Here is a 16,079-nt window from a genome sequence, read left to right on the forward strand (position 1 = left end):
TTCCAGCAAAATATGTACAACAACCACATGCGCGCACGCGCACACACACACACACACACGCCCTCTCTGTAGTAGGGTGTGATTAGCAGTGTTGCTGATCGCTGTGACATTTGCTGATAACAGTGAACAGGAAAGAATGTAGCAGCGGGAGATAGGGAAATGCAGACTCAGTGCATATCTTTATGGGAAACTTTATCTTCCTGTTCCACAAGATCAGATCCTTTAATGTACATTCTCATGAAATCTGTGCTCTTTTTTCCATATATTATCCTGTTTGCTCTTATGTTGAATTGTGCTGCTTCACGGATTTACAATTCACTTCTAGAGTCAAAGGAACAATCGTTTTTTTTCATTAAATTTGGAGGGATCACTGTTTAACCTTCCTGCTTTAAATACAGTCCATTGCTGTGCGGGTTTCAGTCCCCAAGGGCAGTGCTTTGTTATGAATTCATTATATATACATTTTTATATGTAACAAACAGCACAGTATAATTTTTTCAGATCTTGCAAAACATGTCCCAGTGTTTTGCAACTGAGTATTATTTTTTGGGTGAGACAGGGTTACCGTATTTTTCGGACCATAAGACGCACATTTTCTCCCCCAAAAGTGGGGAGAAAAAGTCAGTGTGTCTAATGGTCCGATTGCACTCAAAAGCTCCCCCCCACAATCCCGCAGCAGAGTTCCTTATGCCCCACAGATGTCCCCCAACCCAGAGACACCCATGCCTGTCACAGATGTCCCCATGCCGAGACCCTCAAGCCTGACACAGATGTCCCCATGTCGAGACCCCCATGCCTGACACAGATGTCCACAATGCCACACTGTTTTCTGCATGCCGGGATCCCCATGCTACACTGATGTCCGCATGCCAAGACCCCCATGACACAGTGATGTCTTCATGCTGGAACCCCCATGCTACACTGTTGTCTGCATGCCGAGACCCCCATGCCACACTGATGTCCGCATGCCGGGACCTCCATGCCACACTGATGTCTGCATGCCGAGACTTCCATGCCACACTGATGTCTGCATGCCGAGACCTCCATGCCTGGCACAGATGTCCCCACGCAACACAGATTCTCTGATTTGCAGAGGGTGCAGCGGAAGCTGGTGCAAGTCCTCCATCTTCAGCAGTGTAGTGTAGCACAAACATAAGTTCAAACTGCTTGGCAAGGCAGGACTTCTAGGCCCCGCCAGCGGAGCTATCAGAGCCATTCACTTTGAACTTCAGGGCCAATCCAAGAAGGGGCGTTGCTGTACAGGTTCTACACCAGGAAGTACATCAACTGAAGACAGAACTCCATAGCGTGCCGGTGCAGCTTCTGATTGTGCTACACCGCTGAAGACGGAAGAGAAGATGGACCACTGGAGAGGTAAGAAGGCTTCCGGCTACACCCTCTGCAAATTGGAGAATCTGTGTTACATGGGACATCTGTGCCAGGTATGAGGTCTCAGCATGTGGACATCAGTGTAGCATGGGGGTCTCACATGCAGACATAAGTGTGGCATGGTGACATCTGTGCCAGACATGTGGGGCATCTGTGTCGCATGGGGGTCTCCGACATTGGGACATTGTGTTAGGCATGGGGCTCTCTGGCATGGGGGACATCTGTGTGGCATGGGTGTCTCTGGCATGGCAGAATCTGTGTGGCATTGCAGCACATAACTCCTCTTTTTCTCTAGGTATTCTTCCTATAGCTGGGGGGGTGGGGGGGGGGGAGGGGGGTAAGCTCCACAAGACACCCCTGCACCATGGATGCACCAGGTTTATTTTCCCTTGGTTTTTGTCCTTTAAAATCTATTCTATACTAAATAATTCCATTTTTGTTACATTTTGTATATACAGGTATGTGTGTATTTGATATTTACTTTTCTTTGTTTTGAAACAGATAACCCAACCGATGGAATACCTCCTAATTTACTCCAACGTAAGTGACATTAATATAGGTATACATTTTACTGCATGTAAACTTCTGTTTCCTTTGTCAGTTGGTAATGGCCATACATTTGTTAATATAAGTGGCCTGTCTGTACAGACACTGCCTGAAGTTTTAAAGGCCTTTTACATTGTGGCGGTGTGTACTTTTACCGCACCCCACCGCTGCATTGCGGCGTGATGCGACAAAAGTGATGTTTTCGCCGCATCCCCAAGGAGAGGACAAAACCTACGTTACCGTGCAGTTCTGCGGCGACACACGGCAGACCGGAAGTCATGTAAGTGTATGGCAACGCACATGTTCTAAAACAACTGATGCAAGTTTTATGCATTGCGCATGCGCAGAAGTGTATTTTAGCAATACGTTTCCACGCACGTGATCGCTTCGGCCACTGGAAGTGAGCATCACTTCCTGCTTGGCCGAATGCCAGACGGGGATTACCACGTACTAACGCGGTAATTCCCAAAGGCCTGTTTTTGCTGGTGTGGCCCCCAAACTTCCCCAGAGTGTGTTTGTTCAGGAAGGCCCCCTGCCATACTGGCTTGGGGGCCTGAGGGGGGTTGTTACACCCCTTAAGACGGCCCTTTTTTCCCTTACAAATATCGCATTATACAGTGGCAATCATTTTTTTTTTTACATTGAAGAATAAAAATGTGGTGGTCTGAAATCCTGTTTCTGCAGCTGTTCCAGTTTCCTCCCACAATCCAAAAACATAATTGTAGGATTTATAGATTAGCACTATATAAGTACTGTAAATGTGTGGGTGTGTTCTTCCTTAGCAACCAATGTTTTGCTTAGCATCATGCTTACTTTTATTATTTAACCAGGACTAGGGAAAATAGTTTTTACAGTAGAATCCGGCTGGTTGCTGTAGGAAACAACCCAGCTTCTCCTTTCCTCTAGAGTTTCTACATAAAGTTCATTGTGTTGAAGACAAAGCAGCGTTCTGATTACCCTACAGCTCAATGGCCTGTATTATTAAACTAATACGGATATGCCATTAAAGAAAAAAAAGTAGAATGAATGCCCTAAAGGATTTGGAAGAAAACAGAAACACACTTGGAAATCGGCAAAGGGTGTCTCTGTGACTTTTTCAGCTAAAGGAAGTATATATTTTTTTGTCTGGATTTCATTTCAAACATACGCAGCATTGCCAATTTTTGAGAACAATAGATTCTATTTCAGTGATTTTTGTATCCTTTGCCTGACATCACTTATTTCACAAGCAGTTCCGCTCCCCACCTACAAATGGGAAGAAAGCCAAGTAGGTTTCACGGGTTGCAGAGAGAAATTGGCTGGAATGGCAGGACACATGTAGGAATAAGTGATATTTCCTTAAATCTTGCTAATACTGACAGTGCGGCATTTAGAGGCCATTGCAGTTAAGTGCTTCTGCAAAAAAATCAATTTTTCAAGGTGCTGAATTTAGATATGTTCCGAAGGCCCTGATCTCTTTGAGCTATGTGGGAAGGGCCCTTTTACCCCTGAATGTGTGGCTCATACAAGGGAAAAACCACAGACACATGCTGGTACAGGCCCTGATTTATTGACCTCGCTAGGGAGTGTGAACATATAGAACAACCAGTTCATTGTGGTCCTGTCAGATGTGCAACCAGGATCACACATCCGACATGTATTTTAAAGACGGTCTTTGTGCAAGGCTTTGTAAATAATGTAAAATGTGTTTTATCTTCATGCAGCAGTTTTCTTTGGGCTGGACACTCCAACGGTTGTCGGAATTGCGTTTGCAGCATTTATAATTGGTGCCTTGTTAACGGGAGCCTTATGGTACATCTATTCTCACACAGGTATGTTTTTATTTGTATTTAAATAATGTTTTTTAGCTATTATTCCATGTGGTAAGATACTGACATGTACTGGGGCTTTTAAAGACTATTGATTGATTGATTGATTGATTGATTGATTTGCTAGCCACACAGGATTATAATAATACTATTATAATAATACTCCTCAGGGCCGCATTTATACTTTTTGTTCCCCTGGGCCAAGTATGTTCTGCCTCCCCTTTCTTGTGCAGCAGCACCCCTCCCATTCCATGTGCAGCCCCCTCTTCCATGTATATCCTCCATGTACAGCAGCCCCTTTCTTTAATGAACAACTCCCTTGGGCATTTTCCCCTTTTCATGTGTTGCTCCCAATTTTCAGCCTCCTCTTTCATAGGTAGCAGCCCCTCCTTCATGTCCAGGTGCCCACTTGGGCTGCATCTGCTCAGGGCTTGGGCCTTTGTGGCCTTCCCAGAAATCTGGCCCTGATACTCCATGCAGCTAACATCCAATCTGTATTTATTGCATTACCACTGAAGAATTGTACATATGTTCCTCTTCTGTAATCCTTAAAGCTAATGGGAACCGGGTTTAAAAAAAAAAAGTCAGATACTCACTTAAGGAGATGGAGGCTCTGGGTTCCATAGAGCACTCCCTCTCCTCTCCCGGTGCCCGCTGCTGTCCTGGCTCCCCCGTAGCAGTATTCGACCGTTTCGGTCAAATACCGCTGTCTCCCGGCCAAAGGGAGGCTTTCGGAGATGCTTCGGGAGCCCGAGTGCTCCCGAAGACGGTCCGCTCTACACTGCGCATGCGTGCGCGCCCTCTAAGACGCGTTTGCGTGTGTGTCGCCTGTCTTCGGGAGGACTCGGTTCCCGAACACTTCCGAAGTCCCCTCGGTGTGGGACGAGAACGGAGAAGCCAGCGCAGCACTGGGGCCACCGGGAGAAGAGAGGGATGGCTCATTAGGACCGAGCCTTCCCTCTCCTCAGGTGATTATCTGCCTTTTGTTTTTTTTAAACTCGGTTACCATTAGCTTTAATGATCGTTAATTGTTCATTAGAGGGACAGTTTTGGGAATGAGCACTGTACACTCCTTTAGCTTAGCAGTGCATGCTGGCCTATGGAGAGGGAAGGGGGTTCTTAAGGTGGCCGTACACTGATAGATTTTCAGCAGATTTGACCATCAGATAGATTTCTGTCAGATGCCTGTCAAGGCGAATCTGACAGGAATCTATCTGATGTGTGCCACACACTAGGAACAGATTTCAAATAGATTTCAGAATGAAATCTATTGGAAATCGATCTAAATGCATTTTTGGACCTTTAGATCCAATGCAACTCTATGGGCCATTGATCTGCTGCCAGCAGCAGATCGACCAAAATTTTCCATCCTGTCAGATAGATCAAATCAATCGAAATCGGCCACAAATCGATCGATTTGATATAGATCGATGGCTGATATCGACCAGCGAATCGGCCCCTTTAGAGTGAATGAGTAAGTAGTGTCCTGCGGTGTGGAGGCCAAAAGAAAACAATGCACTTGTCACCCATTAGTCATTTAGGGATCTTCCGCTGAAAATGATGGGGCAGCTGTACACACTTTGCATTCTTTCGCAAGGACAGCCCAAAATGATTTATCCAGTGATCCAGTGTGCGTATGAGGCTTAAGATGAACAGTAAGATGAAAAGTAGATTTAGGTAGTTTATGATTATGGGTAACCATACATACAATCAACTTTCTGGCAGATTCAGTCGCCTTGAACTTGTTTGCCCGTGACCTGTTTACCCCTACAAGCCAGATCAAGAAGCTGGTGTTTATAAGGGATAGGGAGGATATCATTGAGGGTTTTAGAGTCACGTAGCTTTGTACTGCATTGGTCATTGCAAAGTAATGGTCCAGTTGTTCAACAAATCAGCCCCTACTCACTGGCATATGGCTAGCTTATATTGGATGGTGATGTTGGGAAAGGATGAACATTTGAATATCTCGGACTCACAGATTCATATGAAAGAGGCATATTTTATTAAATTAATTTCATTTTGAATATGTGGGTTTTGCAATCACTATTCTCTATGTAGTATCAGCTCCTATCTGCGTTGCACGTCCAACACACTGGGTGCCACATTGGCAATAATTTCGACTGGCCTCTATTAGGTGCCTCACTAACCCCCACCTAATGCCTAACACTAACCCCCACCTAATGCCTAACACTAACCCCCACCTAATACCTAACTCTACCCCCCCATCCTAGTGCCTAACACTAACCCCTACCTAATGCCTAACTCTACCCCCCCCCCCTTCTAGTGCCTAACACTAACCCCTACCTAATGCCTAACTCTAACCCCCCCCTTTCTAGTGCCTAACACTAACCCCCACCTAATGCCTAACACTAACCCCCCATTCCTAGTTCCTAACACTAACCCCCACCTAATGCCTAACTCTGACCCCCTATCCTAGTGCCTAACACACATTTCACTCACCCAGGTTAAGCTGATTGGCAGAATTTGTCTTGCATCGCTAATAGCTACTAATTAGGAGGAGAGCAAGATTTAGAATTCTTGAGAAGACACTTCTGAAAGTAGAGTCCAATTTTTAATTGAAACATGATGTGGTGCAACCACACTTTGTATCCCAATAGTAAATCAAATTCATTGTCTTGATTACCTCTTTTGACTTAAGCTTGTGTTTTCCATATGCAAAGTTTCACCAGAACTCTTCAGTAACTGCAGCCAGGAAAATCCACACAGACAAACCTCTGACAAGAGCAAACACATTAATATAGAACACATCTCTTACACATTCCGTATTCCTACAAATAACTCCTCCCCCACCCTTGTGGTTTTGGGAATCCATCCCTCATAACACAGCTGAACAGCTCCACGCCACAAAAGAGTTTTGCAAAACTGAAAGAAAAATGCTTTCAGACTGAAATAGTAGCACGAGAGTACTGGAACCCATTATTATTCTGCTCCATTTGCAGTGACTGACTGCACCATGCAGAATCTATGGGCTATTCCCATGTGGTACTTCTTTTAAACTTTAAAGCCCAGCATTCATTTTAGCTTTGATTTTTAGTGTGGAAAGGGTTTGGAACATCTTTTGGGTTTTATTGTGGTGTCCTTCCTGTCCCTGGGCTGAGACCATTGTGGACATCTTTGCCATGTAGTCCTGGGGACAGGAAATAAGGACAGTAATGAAAACATAACAGAAGTTCTAACGTTTGCCTTTAAAAAGGTTTAATTTGTTGCTGTTTCTGTCCACGTAGGAGAGATAAACTTCATGTTAGGGTGGACATTTTCCCATATGAGGAAACAACAGTTTCCGCTTGATGCACGCAGTTCTGGGCTTGTGTTTTCATGCACAGTTCTCTGTGGTCCCCCGCTCTGATTTTTGGAAATATCAGTATCTGCTAGACCATTTAAGCCTGACAATAAATACATGTGAAGGTGGGGTGTTACTTTGTAAAGCAAACCTGAAATGAGAGTGATATGGAGGCTGACATTTTTATTTTTTAGAGGAATTGAAACCAAGAATTGAACTTCATTCCAATTAGTAGCTGAGACCCCCTTTCCCATGAGAAATCTTTACCTATTCTTGAATAGCATTGTGGAAAATAACAGCTTTTTCCAACTGCCAAGCATAGGACTCTCAGTAATGAACATTCCGTGCAGATCACCTGCCAAAACTAAAGATGTTACCACCATGTGATAAATGTCAGAATGTAAATCAGGCAGAGGAAAGCTTTTACAATGGTAAAAAAACTGACTAAATAACCTATAAATGAATATTATAAAAAAAAACAACAATTTTATTCCATGTTATTTTCAGTACAGTTTCTTTTTTAAACAATGAAAATTGCCTGGGTGTCCAGCTGATCCTCCATTTATTTAAAGTGGAGTGTAGCAGTGCGGCGTAACGGCTGCTCTGTAATGCGGCTTACCACACTGCAATGCACCATCTGTGGGATGCTCACAATGCCTTGCGGTATAATAGGTTGTAGCATAGTAACTTACTGCATGCAGTCTGTTGCCTGTGAACGTGCGTGTTAACAGTGGAGGTGAAGCATACTTTTCATTTACTATATGCTTCAATATTCCTGATGCAGGCCGGGCGTAATGTGCGGTACTACCTTTTTTACGTTGTGTTGCGTTCCTGTTATACAGGGAACACAACACCACCTCACACTATGACATGGCCTAATACTTGTAGCCATAGACCCTGAACAAGCATGTAGATCAGATGTTTCTGACTGAAGTCTGACTGCATTAGCTGCATGCTTTTATCTGGTGTGTGATTCAGACACTGCTGATGCCAGAAAGTTAAGTTAGACTGCCAGGCAACCAGTGGCATAGCAATAGGGGTTGCAAAGGTCTCGACTGCACTAGGGCTAGAGGGGCCCCATAGGGCCCTCCCTCAACTGAAGTATTAGCTCTCTATTGGCCATGTGCTGGTAATCATTACTTCTATAGATGCTTTGAATGGTAGTAATCATTAACAAACTGTTCCCCATCCCCTACTTGCACCTCTGATTGGGGTTGTCCTTGACAGGTTTTGGTGCACCGTATCAATTGTTATGTATAGAATGCTGGGGGGCCCCGTGTAAAACTCACGCCGGGGCCCACAGCTTCTTAGCTACACCACTGCAGGCAACTGCCAACTGGTATTGTTTAAAAGGAAATAAATATTGTAACCTCGTTGTAACATAACACACAGAAACACAACAGAAGTGAAAGGACCCATACAAAAGCATGTGCATATTGCGTAGTTACGATGTATTTCATACATCTCTTTCATTTCCAGTAACTGAAACAGTCATCAATGTTTTTAACATGTGTAAGAGTTTAGTTGCTTTGCTGCCAGATGCAACACTTGTGTGTCTTAATGGAGCCCCCTAGCTACTGGTTCTTGCAATGCGCTCTTCATATCACTGTTGAACAGGTCCAGTTTAATCACATTTTATTATTGCTGCAAAAACTGCACCAAAGGTCCACTATTGCAAACAATTGTAAAATTGAAAATACATACATATAATGAGTACATTACTCCCAAAGTAAAATGCACTATACATTACTTTTCTCCTATGATGCTGTCAGTAGAAATTTGACAAATCTGACATATTTTGAAATGTATTCATTTAGCTTCTCTGTCTTGGGTGGTGGAGGACTTTTTGGAGTGCATGAGGTCAGGAATCTCTTATAGAAAGCCCATGTTGCTGTCCTCATCTGTATAATGGGATTCTTGCTGAATTGCCAAAACTGCATACCTCAGTCAGATTGTGCTTCTGTCCCATTCAGTATAATTGAATGGGACTTTGCAACTGCTCCATAAGCGCATTGCAGGCACACTGTTTTTCTTGTGTGTCCTGTGATTTGTAGGGGGAAGAAGACCTGATCGCTATACCAGACTGAATGAAAGCATATTTCCATCTTATCTTTTATAGCCAGCAGGAGGGAAGATTCCAAAGCAGCTACCAGATTCTCAACATTAATACACATTTGTAACTTTAAGCCCAATTCCAGCAAAACTGTGAATATTTTCATCACTTGTTGCCCTGATTAGAGGTGGGAAAACATCTTTAAGAGTGACCATAACAACTAATAAAGGATTTTTGTAGAAAACAGCTGGAATCTCAGACTACTTTTTATCACAGTGCCTCATTTCCTTAGCTGAGGACTAGCAGTGTTAGGGCTGGTTCAGACGGACGTTTGGAGGCGTTGCGTTTGCTGGCGTCGCGTTCAGCAGCGTTCGTGTGCGTTTGGATGCGGTCACGTTTTTTCTTCCCCTAGGGGGACATTAGCCGTCGCGGTTAACCTCCCCTGGAAGCTACATGTAGCTTCCAGGGGCTCCTTGAACGCCAGGGAAAATCGGGACCCAAACGCCGCGTTTGTGTAAACGCGCTTGAAAGCTTGGTACAAACGCTCCCATTCACTTGAATGGGAGCGTTTAACACCAAGCCCTGAACGCTGGCTGTAAACGCTCTGCAAACGTCCGTCTGAACCAGCCCTTAATATGCAAGTCAACAGCCTCGGACCCAAACTCTTGCACAGTACACAATGAAAAGTCTTTATTCCACATATAGTTTCTGAAGAAATCAGCTGCTCTGTGTTTCAAAGATTAGATCAAAGTGTCTAATTAGATTTTATCAGCAACTGTGAATAGACTGTAGGAAAATTCTGCCTAAGCAACTCTGCAGACCATAAACACTGAGGCTGTACCCTTTCAGTGCTCCCTGAAAAAGTGAAACCTAGTAAAACTTCAGGTTTCATAATTTTTAATGAAGTATTAGAATTGTATTGCCCATAAAGGTTCTCGTGTTGTGGCTAATGTTTAGAGCAGAGAAAGAAGTTCTGAGTTTAGTTCCACTTTAAGATCCCAAAAATAGGAAGTGGGGTGAGATCTTTGCAATTGGGGACGCAGATAGCAGTAAAAAAATGTGTAAATATTTCTTGAATTGGCACTTAAGCCACCTGCACACACTAGATTATTGTTACCCAAACTGATCATTCATTGTTGTTTCAGATAACAGTTGAGGAATGATCATTGTACAGACATGCTACTGATCTATGCTATGGTGATAATAGTTCAATGTCCTTGGTAAAAATATATCATGCTTGTTACAGGGGTACATGACAGTAAGGATGCATGATCAAGCTGGAAACACTAGGGGAAGGGCCCTGCCAGAGGCTTACAATCTAAATGGTGGGGGAAGAGGCACAATAGGTGCATCTCCAGAGAGGGTGCTCAGCAGAAGCATTATGGTACTAATGTAGGGGTGCAGGCGAGTATGAAAAGGTAAGTCTTGAGGGCTCGTTTGGAGGAATTAAAGGTGGGAGCGAGTCTGATGGCTGGTGGGAGTGAGTTCCAGAGTGTGGGTGCAGCCCTAGTGAACCCTGTGGACAAGATCAGAGACATAGGTACTGATTTGTAGGCCAAGCACAGAATTTTGAAATGAATCCTGAAGCAGATGGGGAGCTAGTGGAGGGCTTTACAGAGGGAAGTTGTGGAGCTGCGATTGTAGGAGTTGATCAGTTTGGCTGCTGCATTTATTACTGATTGAAGGGGGGGAGGGGGCAATGCAGGCCTGACAAAAGGGAATTGCAGTAATCCAGGTGGTAAAAAACAAGGGCGTGGATGAGGAGTGGCATCAGGGAAGAGGAAGGAGCGGATCCTGGAGATGTTGCGGAGGTGGAACTTGCAGGATCGGGTAATATTTTTGATGTGGGGTGCAAAGGAAATAGCTGATTCCAGGGTGACACCTACTGAGTGGGCTTGAGGGGTAGGGCAGATGGTAGTGTTTTCACAATGTGCACATATGGGAGGAGTGCAGCTGAGCAGGGCAGAAATATCAGAAGCTCAGTTTTGTCCAGATTAAGCTTCAGGATAAAGCCTTGGTGAACACCAGCAGAGGGGAGTGTGGGAGTGGAGGAGGAGCCATTGAAGGATGTTGTGAAGGTGGAGAAGTAGGAGGAGATCCAGGCTAAGGATAAGCCATGGATGCCCATGGACTGTAGGGGAAATCTTAGCATTTCATTTAAAGTGCAACGTTATATTAGCTACTGCAGCCTTGAATTCTTCCTCTCATAAACTGAGGCTGCGGCTTTGACTTGCAAAATTTGGATGCAGGATCCTCTATATGTGGTGCTTACTACACACCTCTATAGGTTGTTGTGAATTGACTAGATGCCGTCCAGGAGGGTGCATACACACACCTCTGGAGACCAAAGCTGCAATCTTGAAAAAGAAATTCAGAGCTGGTTCTTGCAAAGGCCGCAGCAAAGTAAAGGTAGTCATAAACCTGACGATTATGGGAAGATTCGACAAAGAGGCAAACTTATTTCTTTTTTAATTTTATTAGAGATAAATGTATCTCTTTGTTGAAGCTGCCCATATACTGCAGGGCGATTCCCGTCCGATTTTAGCATGAAATCTTCAGGAAATTGGCTGAGCCTGCCATGTCCGCCCTGCTGCTGCCCCCCATATAATAATCGAATCGGGCGGTCATTCGGCCTCAAAGTCGTCTGATGTATGGCCACCTTTGAAGCAAATCCGAACTTTTGTACAGCACACAATGGAAAGTCTTTATTCCACAAATAGATGCACTTTATGTGCTTTATATTCTATGTTTGTTCAGGCAGATAAACCCTTTTAATCACTGTAGTTCTTATCAGCAACTGTAAGTAGACTGCAGTAGAGCTTTGCATGGGCAGCTCTCCATAAGGCAAACACTGAGGCTTAACCCCTTGAGTGCATTCTGCAAATGTGAAACCAAGTAAAACCTTAGGTTTTATAGGATTTCCATAAATTGTAATTGAAGAATTTTTTTTTCCATGAAGGTTATAATGCCTTGACTAATCTTTTATACCAGTGCTGTCAAACTCAATCATGGAAAAGGCCAAAATGTAAAACCCAGTCTAAGTCGTGGACCAAACTGTTTATTGAGATTTAATATTTATTGAACAGTCTTAAACTAACAGGCATAACTATAGCAAACATGGGAGGGGAACAGCTCCTCTCCCTACTACAGAGTAGTGCAGTGGAGCAGTTTAATATTTACCTGCTGTAGTGCTGCTTTGGCAAAAATGGATCAAGATAAAATGTGGCCCAAAGCAAGATGCTAGCCTTCACTTCCCCGTAGTCTAGTTTGTTAACCTCCTTAGTGGTATGCCCGACACTGTGTCAGGCATACCACTCTGTCCTCAGGAGTCCCCTATAATTAAATACTTTGGTCACATGGCTGTAAAACCTTTAGCTAGCACTAGGCTAGCTAGTAAAGGTGTCCGGCACCCCCCGATCGCCTGCAATCCCCCCGATCCCCCCGTTTATACATTACCCAGCCTGGATCCAGTGATCGCGCAGCCTTCCTGCACAGCTCCGGTCTCTCTTTGGGGAGGGTTTGCGCATGACTTCATGTGCGATCCTCCCCATAGTGAAGACAAGAGCTGTGCGGGGAGGCTGCGCAAATTGCTGGATCCAGGCTGGGTAATGTATAAACTTGCTGGATCGGGGGGTGCCGGACACCTTTACTAGCTAGCCTAGTGCTAGCTACAGGTTTTACAGCCATGTGAGCAAAGTATTTATTGTTGGGGGGGCAAACTAACAAAACCTCCTGAGCGGCGTAACACTCAAGAGGTTAAGCTAACATAGGGGGTTAACAGCCACACAAGGTGGTTTGGACCCCAAGAAGGGGCCCCATGGTAATTTTTGTGGTGGGACCTATGGGTCGTTGCTGCACCCCACCTCAATCTGACAATGTTTCAACCAGAAACTGTCACCTGTGTGCTCCTCCGAATAGGAAGGCAGTGTGCTGGCATATCACTGCTTACAATAATGGACAATTGAAGCTCTGGAAGGCCACATAAAATGGCAAGGAGGGCTGCATTTGGCCCACAGGCCTTTGTGTTTCACGCCTGTGTTTTAGAGCGTAGAAGAAGTTCTATGTTTAGTTCCATGTTAAGTGAAGTCTATGGCCTCAATTCACTAAGCAGTTTAGACTAGTCTACTGATGGTTTGGTCAGTTGCATCAAAGGGGAATTCACTATTACCAAATGTTTTAGACCTGTTTTTAGACCTGGTCTAAAACATTTGGTAATTAGGTCGGTAAAGCAGGGGAAATTATCAAAAGATGCAATTCACAAACGAGTAGCTATGACTGACATCCTTCTCCTCTGATGAGCTCTCCTCTGCATACAATTAAACTCCTGCATAATTAATTCAAAAGGTTCCATCCTCACGTCTAAAATACCTCACAGAATTACTTTATCGACAGAAATCAGCTGGTCTGATCTCTGTCAGAAAAAGTGGGTGTGGTTACTCCTTTGCCTCTGTGAATTGTGTAATTACTGAATGTTTTAGACCAGGTCTAAAAACAGTTCTAAAGCATTACACCAAACGATCAGTAGACTAAAAACCATCTGTAGACTAGTCTAAACCGCTTAGTGAGTTGAGGCCTATATCATTAATATTGCCACTCCCCCAGCATTTTGATACCTTGCTGGAGCCCTCTTTTGAATACAGTTCCATATCAAGAAGCATCCTTGTGCAGCACAGGACAAGATAGAGCTGAAAAGATTTTACATTTAGTCTGATGTCACAATGTCATTCAATACTAAGAGCCCATGTTCTGTTTTTGGTGGGGCATTTGTGCTACTGGCTCTCAGACCAAAGTTGGCATGAAAGGCAGAATCACAGCTCAGGTGAACTCGCACACAAATGATATATTTTGTTTTACTTGTAACTGCTGTAATCCCACGCAGACCACAACAGCTAAGGCAGCACATTTGTGGTTTGTTATATCACTGGGATATGCAAGGTGGAAATTCTAGCCGTTTAAACTGCTTTTTTACAAATTCTTTTGGAAACCAAAATGTGGAAGCTGAGGAGGAATGATGTAACTTGTATTTTGGGTCATAGGGAGTTGGTAACTCTGCCAGCTTTTTGATGGAAATTTCACATACGCTACTGTATACTATAGGAAATAGCCTATGCATGCTGAACAAGTGCGAGATTTCCGAGAGCATAACCTTGTTTCTTATAGTGTGCAGCGTAGTAATAAGGTCATGCTGTGGCAACACTGTAGAGCTCTATTTATTTACAACTGTGGCTCGGGAGCCCTGACCTGACCTGAGACATATTTTTATCATTGGCAATAAACAAGAATGAAGCGTATACTTTCTGTGCTGCCACCAAGTGCTCTGTTTTATTGTGGCTTGAGAAGGCAGGCAAACACCGCACAAAATCATCCAATTTAAAGTGTACCTGAGGTGACATGTGACATGATGAGATAAACCTGTGTATGTACAGTGCAAAACATATTAATAACCAGGCTGTTTCTGTTGTTTTATTTTGCTGCCTGAAAGAGTTAATTTTCAGGCATGAAAGTGACAGCTTTTGTCTTGTACATATTCAAATTCACTGATAAGCAAGTTACAGTCATAACATTTTTTTTATTGGCAGAATACAACTTCTGAGGGCATGGGAGATATAGAAAAAGGGCAATTGTTCATGTATTTTTACTGTGGGACACTTAATAGACTTCAATTGAGCAGAGAGGATAAAGCATTCTAACGACTGTACTTTGTAAATGTTTAAATATAAAATAAAACCAAGGAAAATCAAAAAAGGCATTTTTAGGAGTAGGAGGATAAATACAATTGTTTATCTCATCAGTTTTTTTTTTCACCTCAGGTTCACTTTAACTATTTGGTTGATGCAGGTTCAGCACTGCTAAGGGAACATGGATGTGATTTTAGAGGTGGCTTGTGCTAAGCCGTGCAAGTAGTTGCAAGACTCAATGGGCCTGATTCACAAAGCGGTGCTAACAGTTAGCACGCTGGTGAAAAGCCCTTTATCACGCCTAAACTCAGTTTAGGCATGATAAGTTTAGGCATGATAAGTTTAGGTGTGATAAGTTTAGGTGTGATAAGTTTAGGCGTGATAAGTTTTAGCACCAACTGGGTTGGCACCGCAGTGCACAGCTGATCAAAAGTTTTGCGCTTGCAAAGTCTGGTGCACTTCGCATAGAGTTTAATGGCGCTGCTTTGCATGCGGGACTTTGCGCGCGATCTAAACTTATCTAAACTTAGCACGCCTAAACTTATCACGCCTGAACTGGCTTTTCACCAGCGTGGTGCAATGGTTATCACGCCGAAAGTCTCTAACTGGGTTAGCACCGCTTTGTGAATCAAGCCCAATATGAATTAGAAGGAAGGTTGGATGGATGGGATGTCCGAGTAATGTGTTAGAATAGCTTATCTTGTGGGAATTTGTCACTCCCAGGTCCTCTGGACCAACTAGAATTTTTTTTAAAGTTTCCTAAAGTCCTAGGCACATAGAGGTTGATGCATTATTAGTGATGAGCAAAAATGCCTATATTCTTTGCGCATTCATTGTCAAGAAAATACAGTTACATTCAATTTTCGAGTGAAAAATGCCATCAAAAATAAGTTTTGTTCTTTTGCACGGTTTTTGTGGTAACAATATTGAGTTTTTGTTATAAAAAGTTGTGTGGTAAAATATTGTGTTTCCACATTTTTGTGCTTTTTGGGACAACACAAAAATACAAGCTATCTTTGAGAAGTTTTCTTGAAATGAAAAATAGCATTTTCAATGCAAAAATGACTTTGGCGAACATTTGCAAACAACACTGTGCACTATGGACGGCTAAGATTGCCCTTGTGCAGTCTTGAAAATGACTTTGGTGAAAATTTGCAAGGAACACTGTGTACTATGTATGGGTCAGATTGCCCTTGTGCAGGCAGCGCATGGCTATATTACTGCTGCTACCACCAGCAGTGTACCACGAGTTACGCTATTAGCACGACCTGTGGTATATGATTGCACAGCCTCCTGTGAGATGA

At 43.5% G+C, this 16,079-nt stretch overlaps 1 protein-coding gene across 5 annotated transcripts in view; it reads left to right on the plus strand.

Moving 5' to 3' along the window:
- TGFBR3 (transforming growth factor beta receptor 3) overlaps nucleotides 1-16,079 on the plus strand; it is a 336,698-nt gene that overhangs the window by 294,383 nt on the left and 26,236 nt on the right. For 4 of the 5 annotated variants that reach the window (XM_068239808.1, XM_068239811.1, XM_068239812.1 and 1 more), the window contains 2 exons: nucleotides 1,891-1,929; nucleotides 3,639-3,746. In XM_068239808.1, the coding sequence (XP_068095909.1) occupies nucleotides 1,891-1,929; nucleotides 3,639-3,746 (147 nt within the window). The remainder of the gene's footprint in view (nucleotides 1-1,890; nucleotides 1,930-3,638; nucleotides 3,747-16,079) is intronic. The other variant, XM_068239810.1, reaches the window with a different exon arrangement.

The sequence above is a fragment of the Hyperolius riggenbachi genome, chromosome 6 (assembly GCF_040937935.1).
Source record: "Hyperolius riggenbachi isolate aHypRig1 chromosome 6, aHypRig1.pri, whole genome shotgun sequence".
NCBI lineage: Eukaryota > Metazoa > Chordata > Amphibia > Anura > Hyperoliidae > Hyperolius > Hyperolius riggenbachi.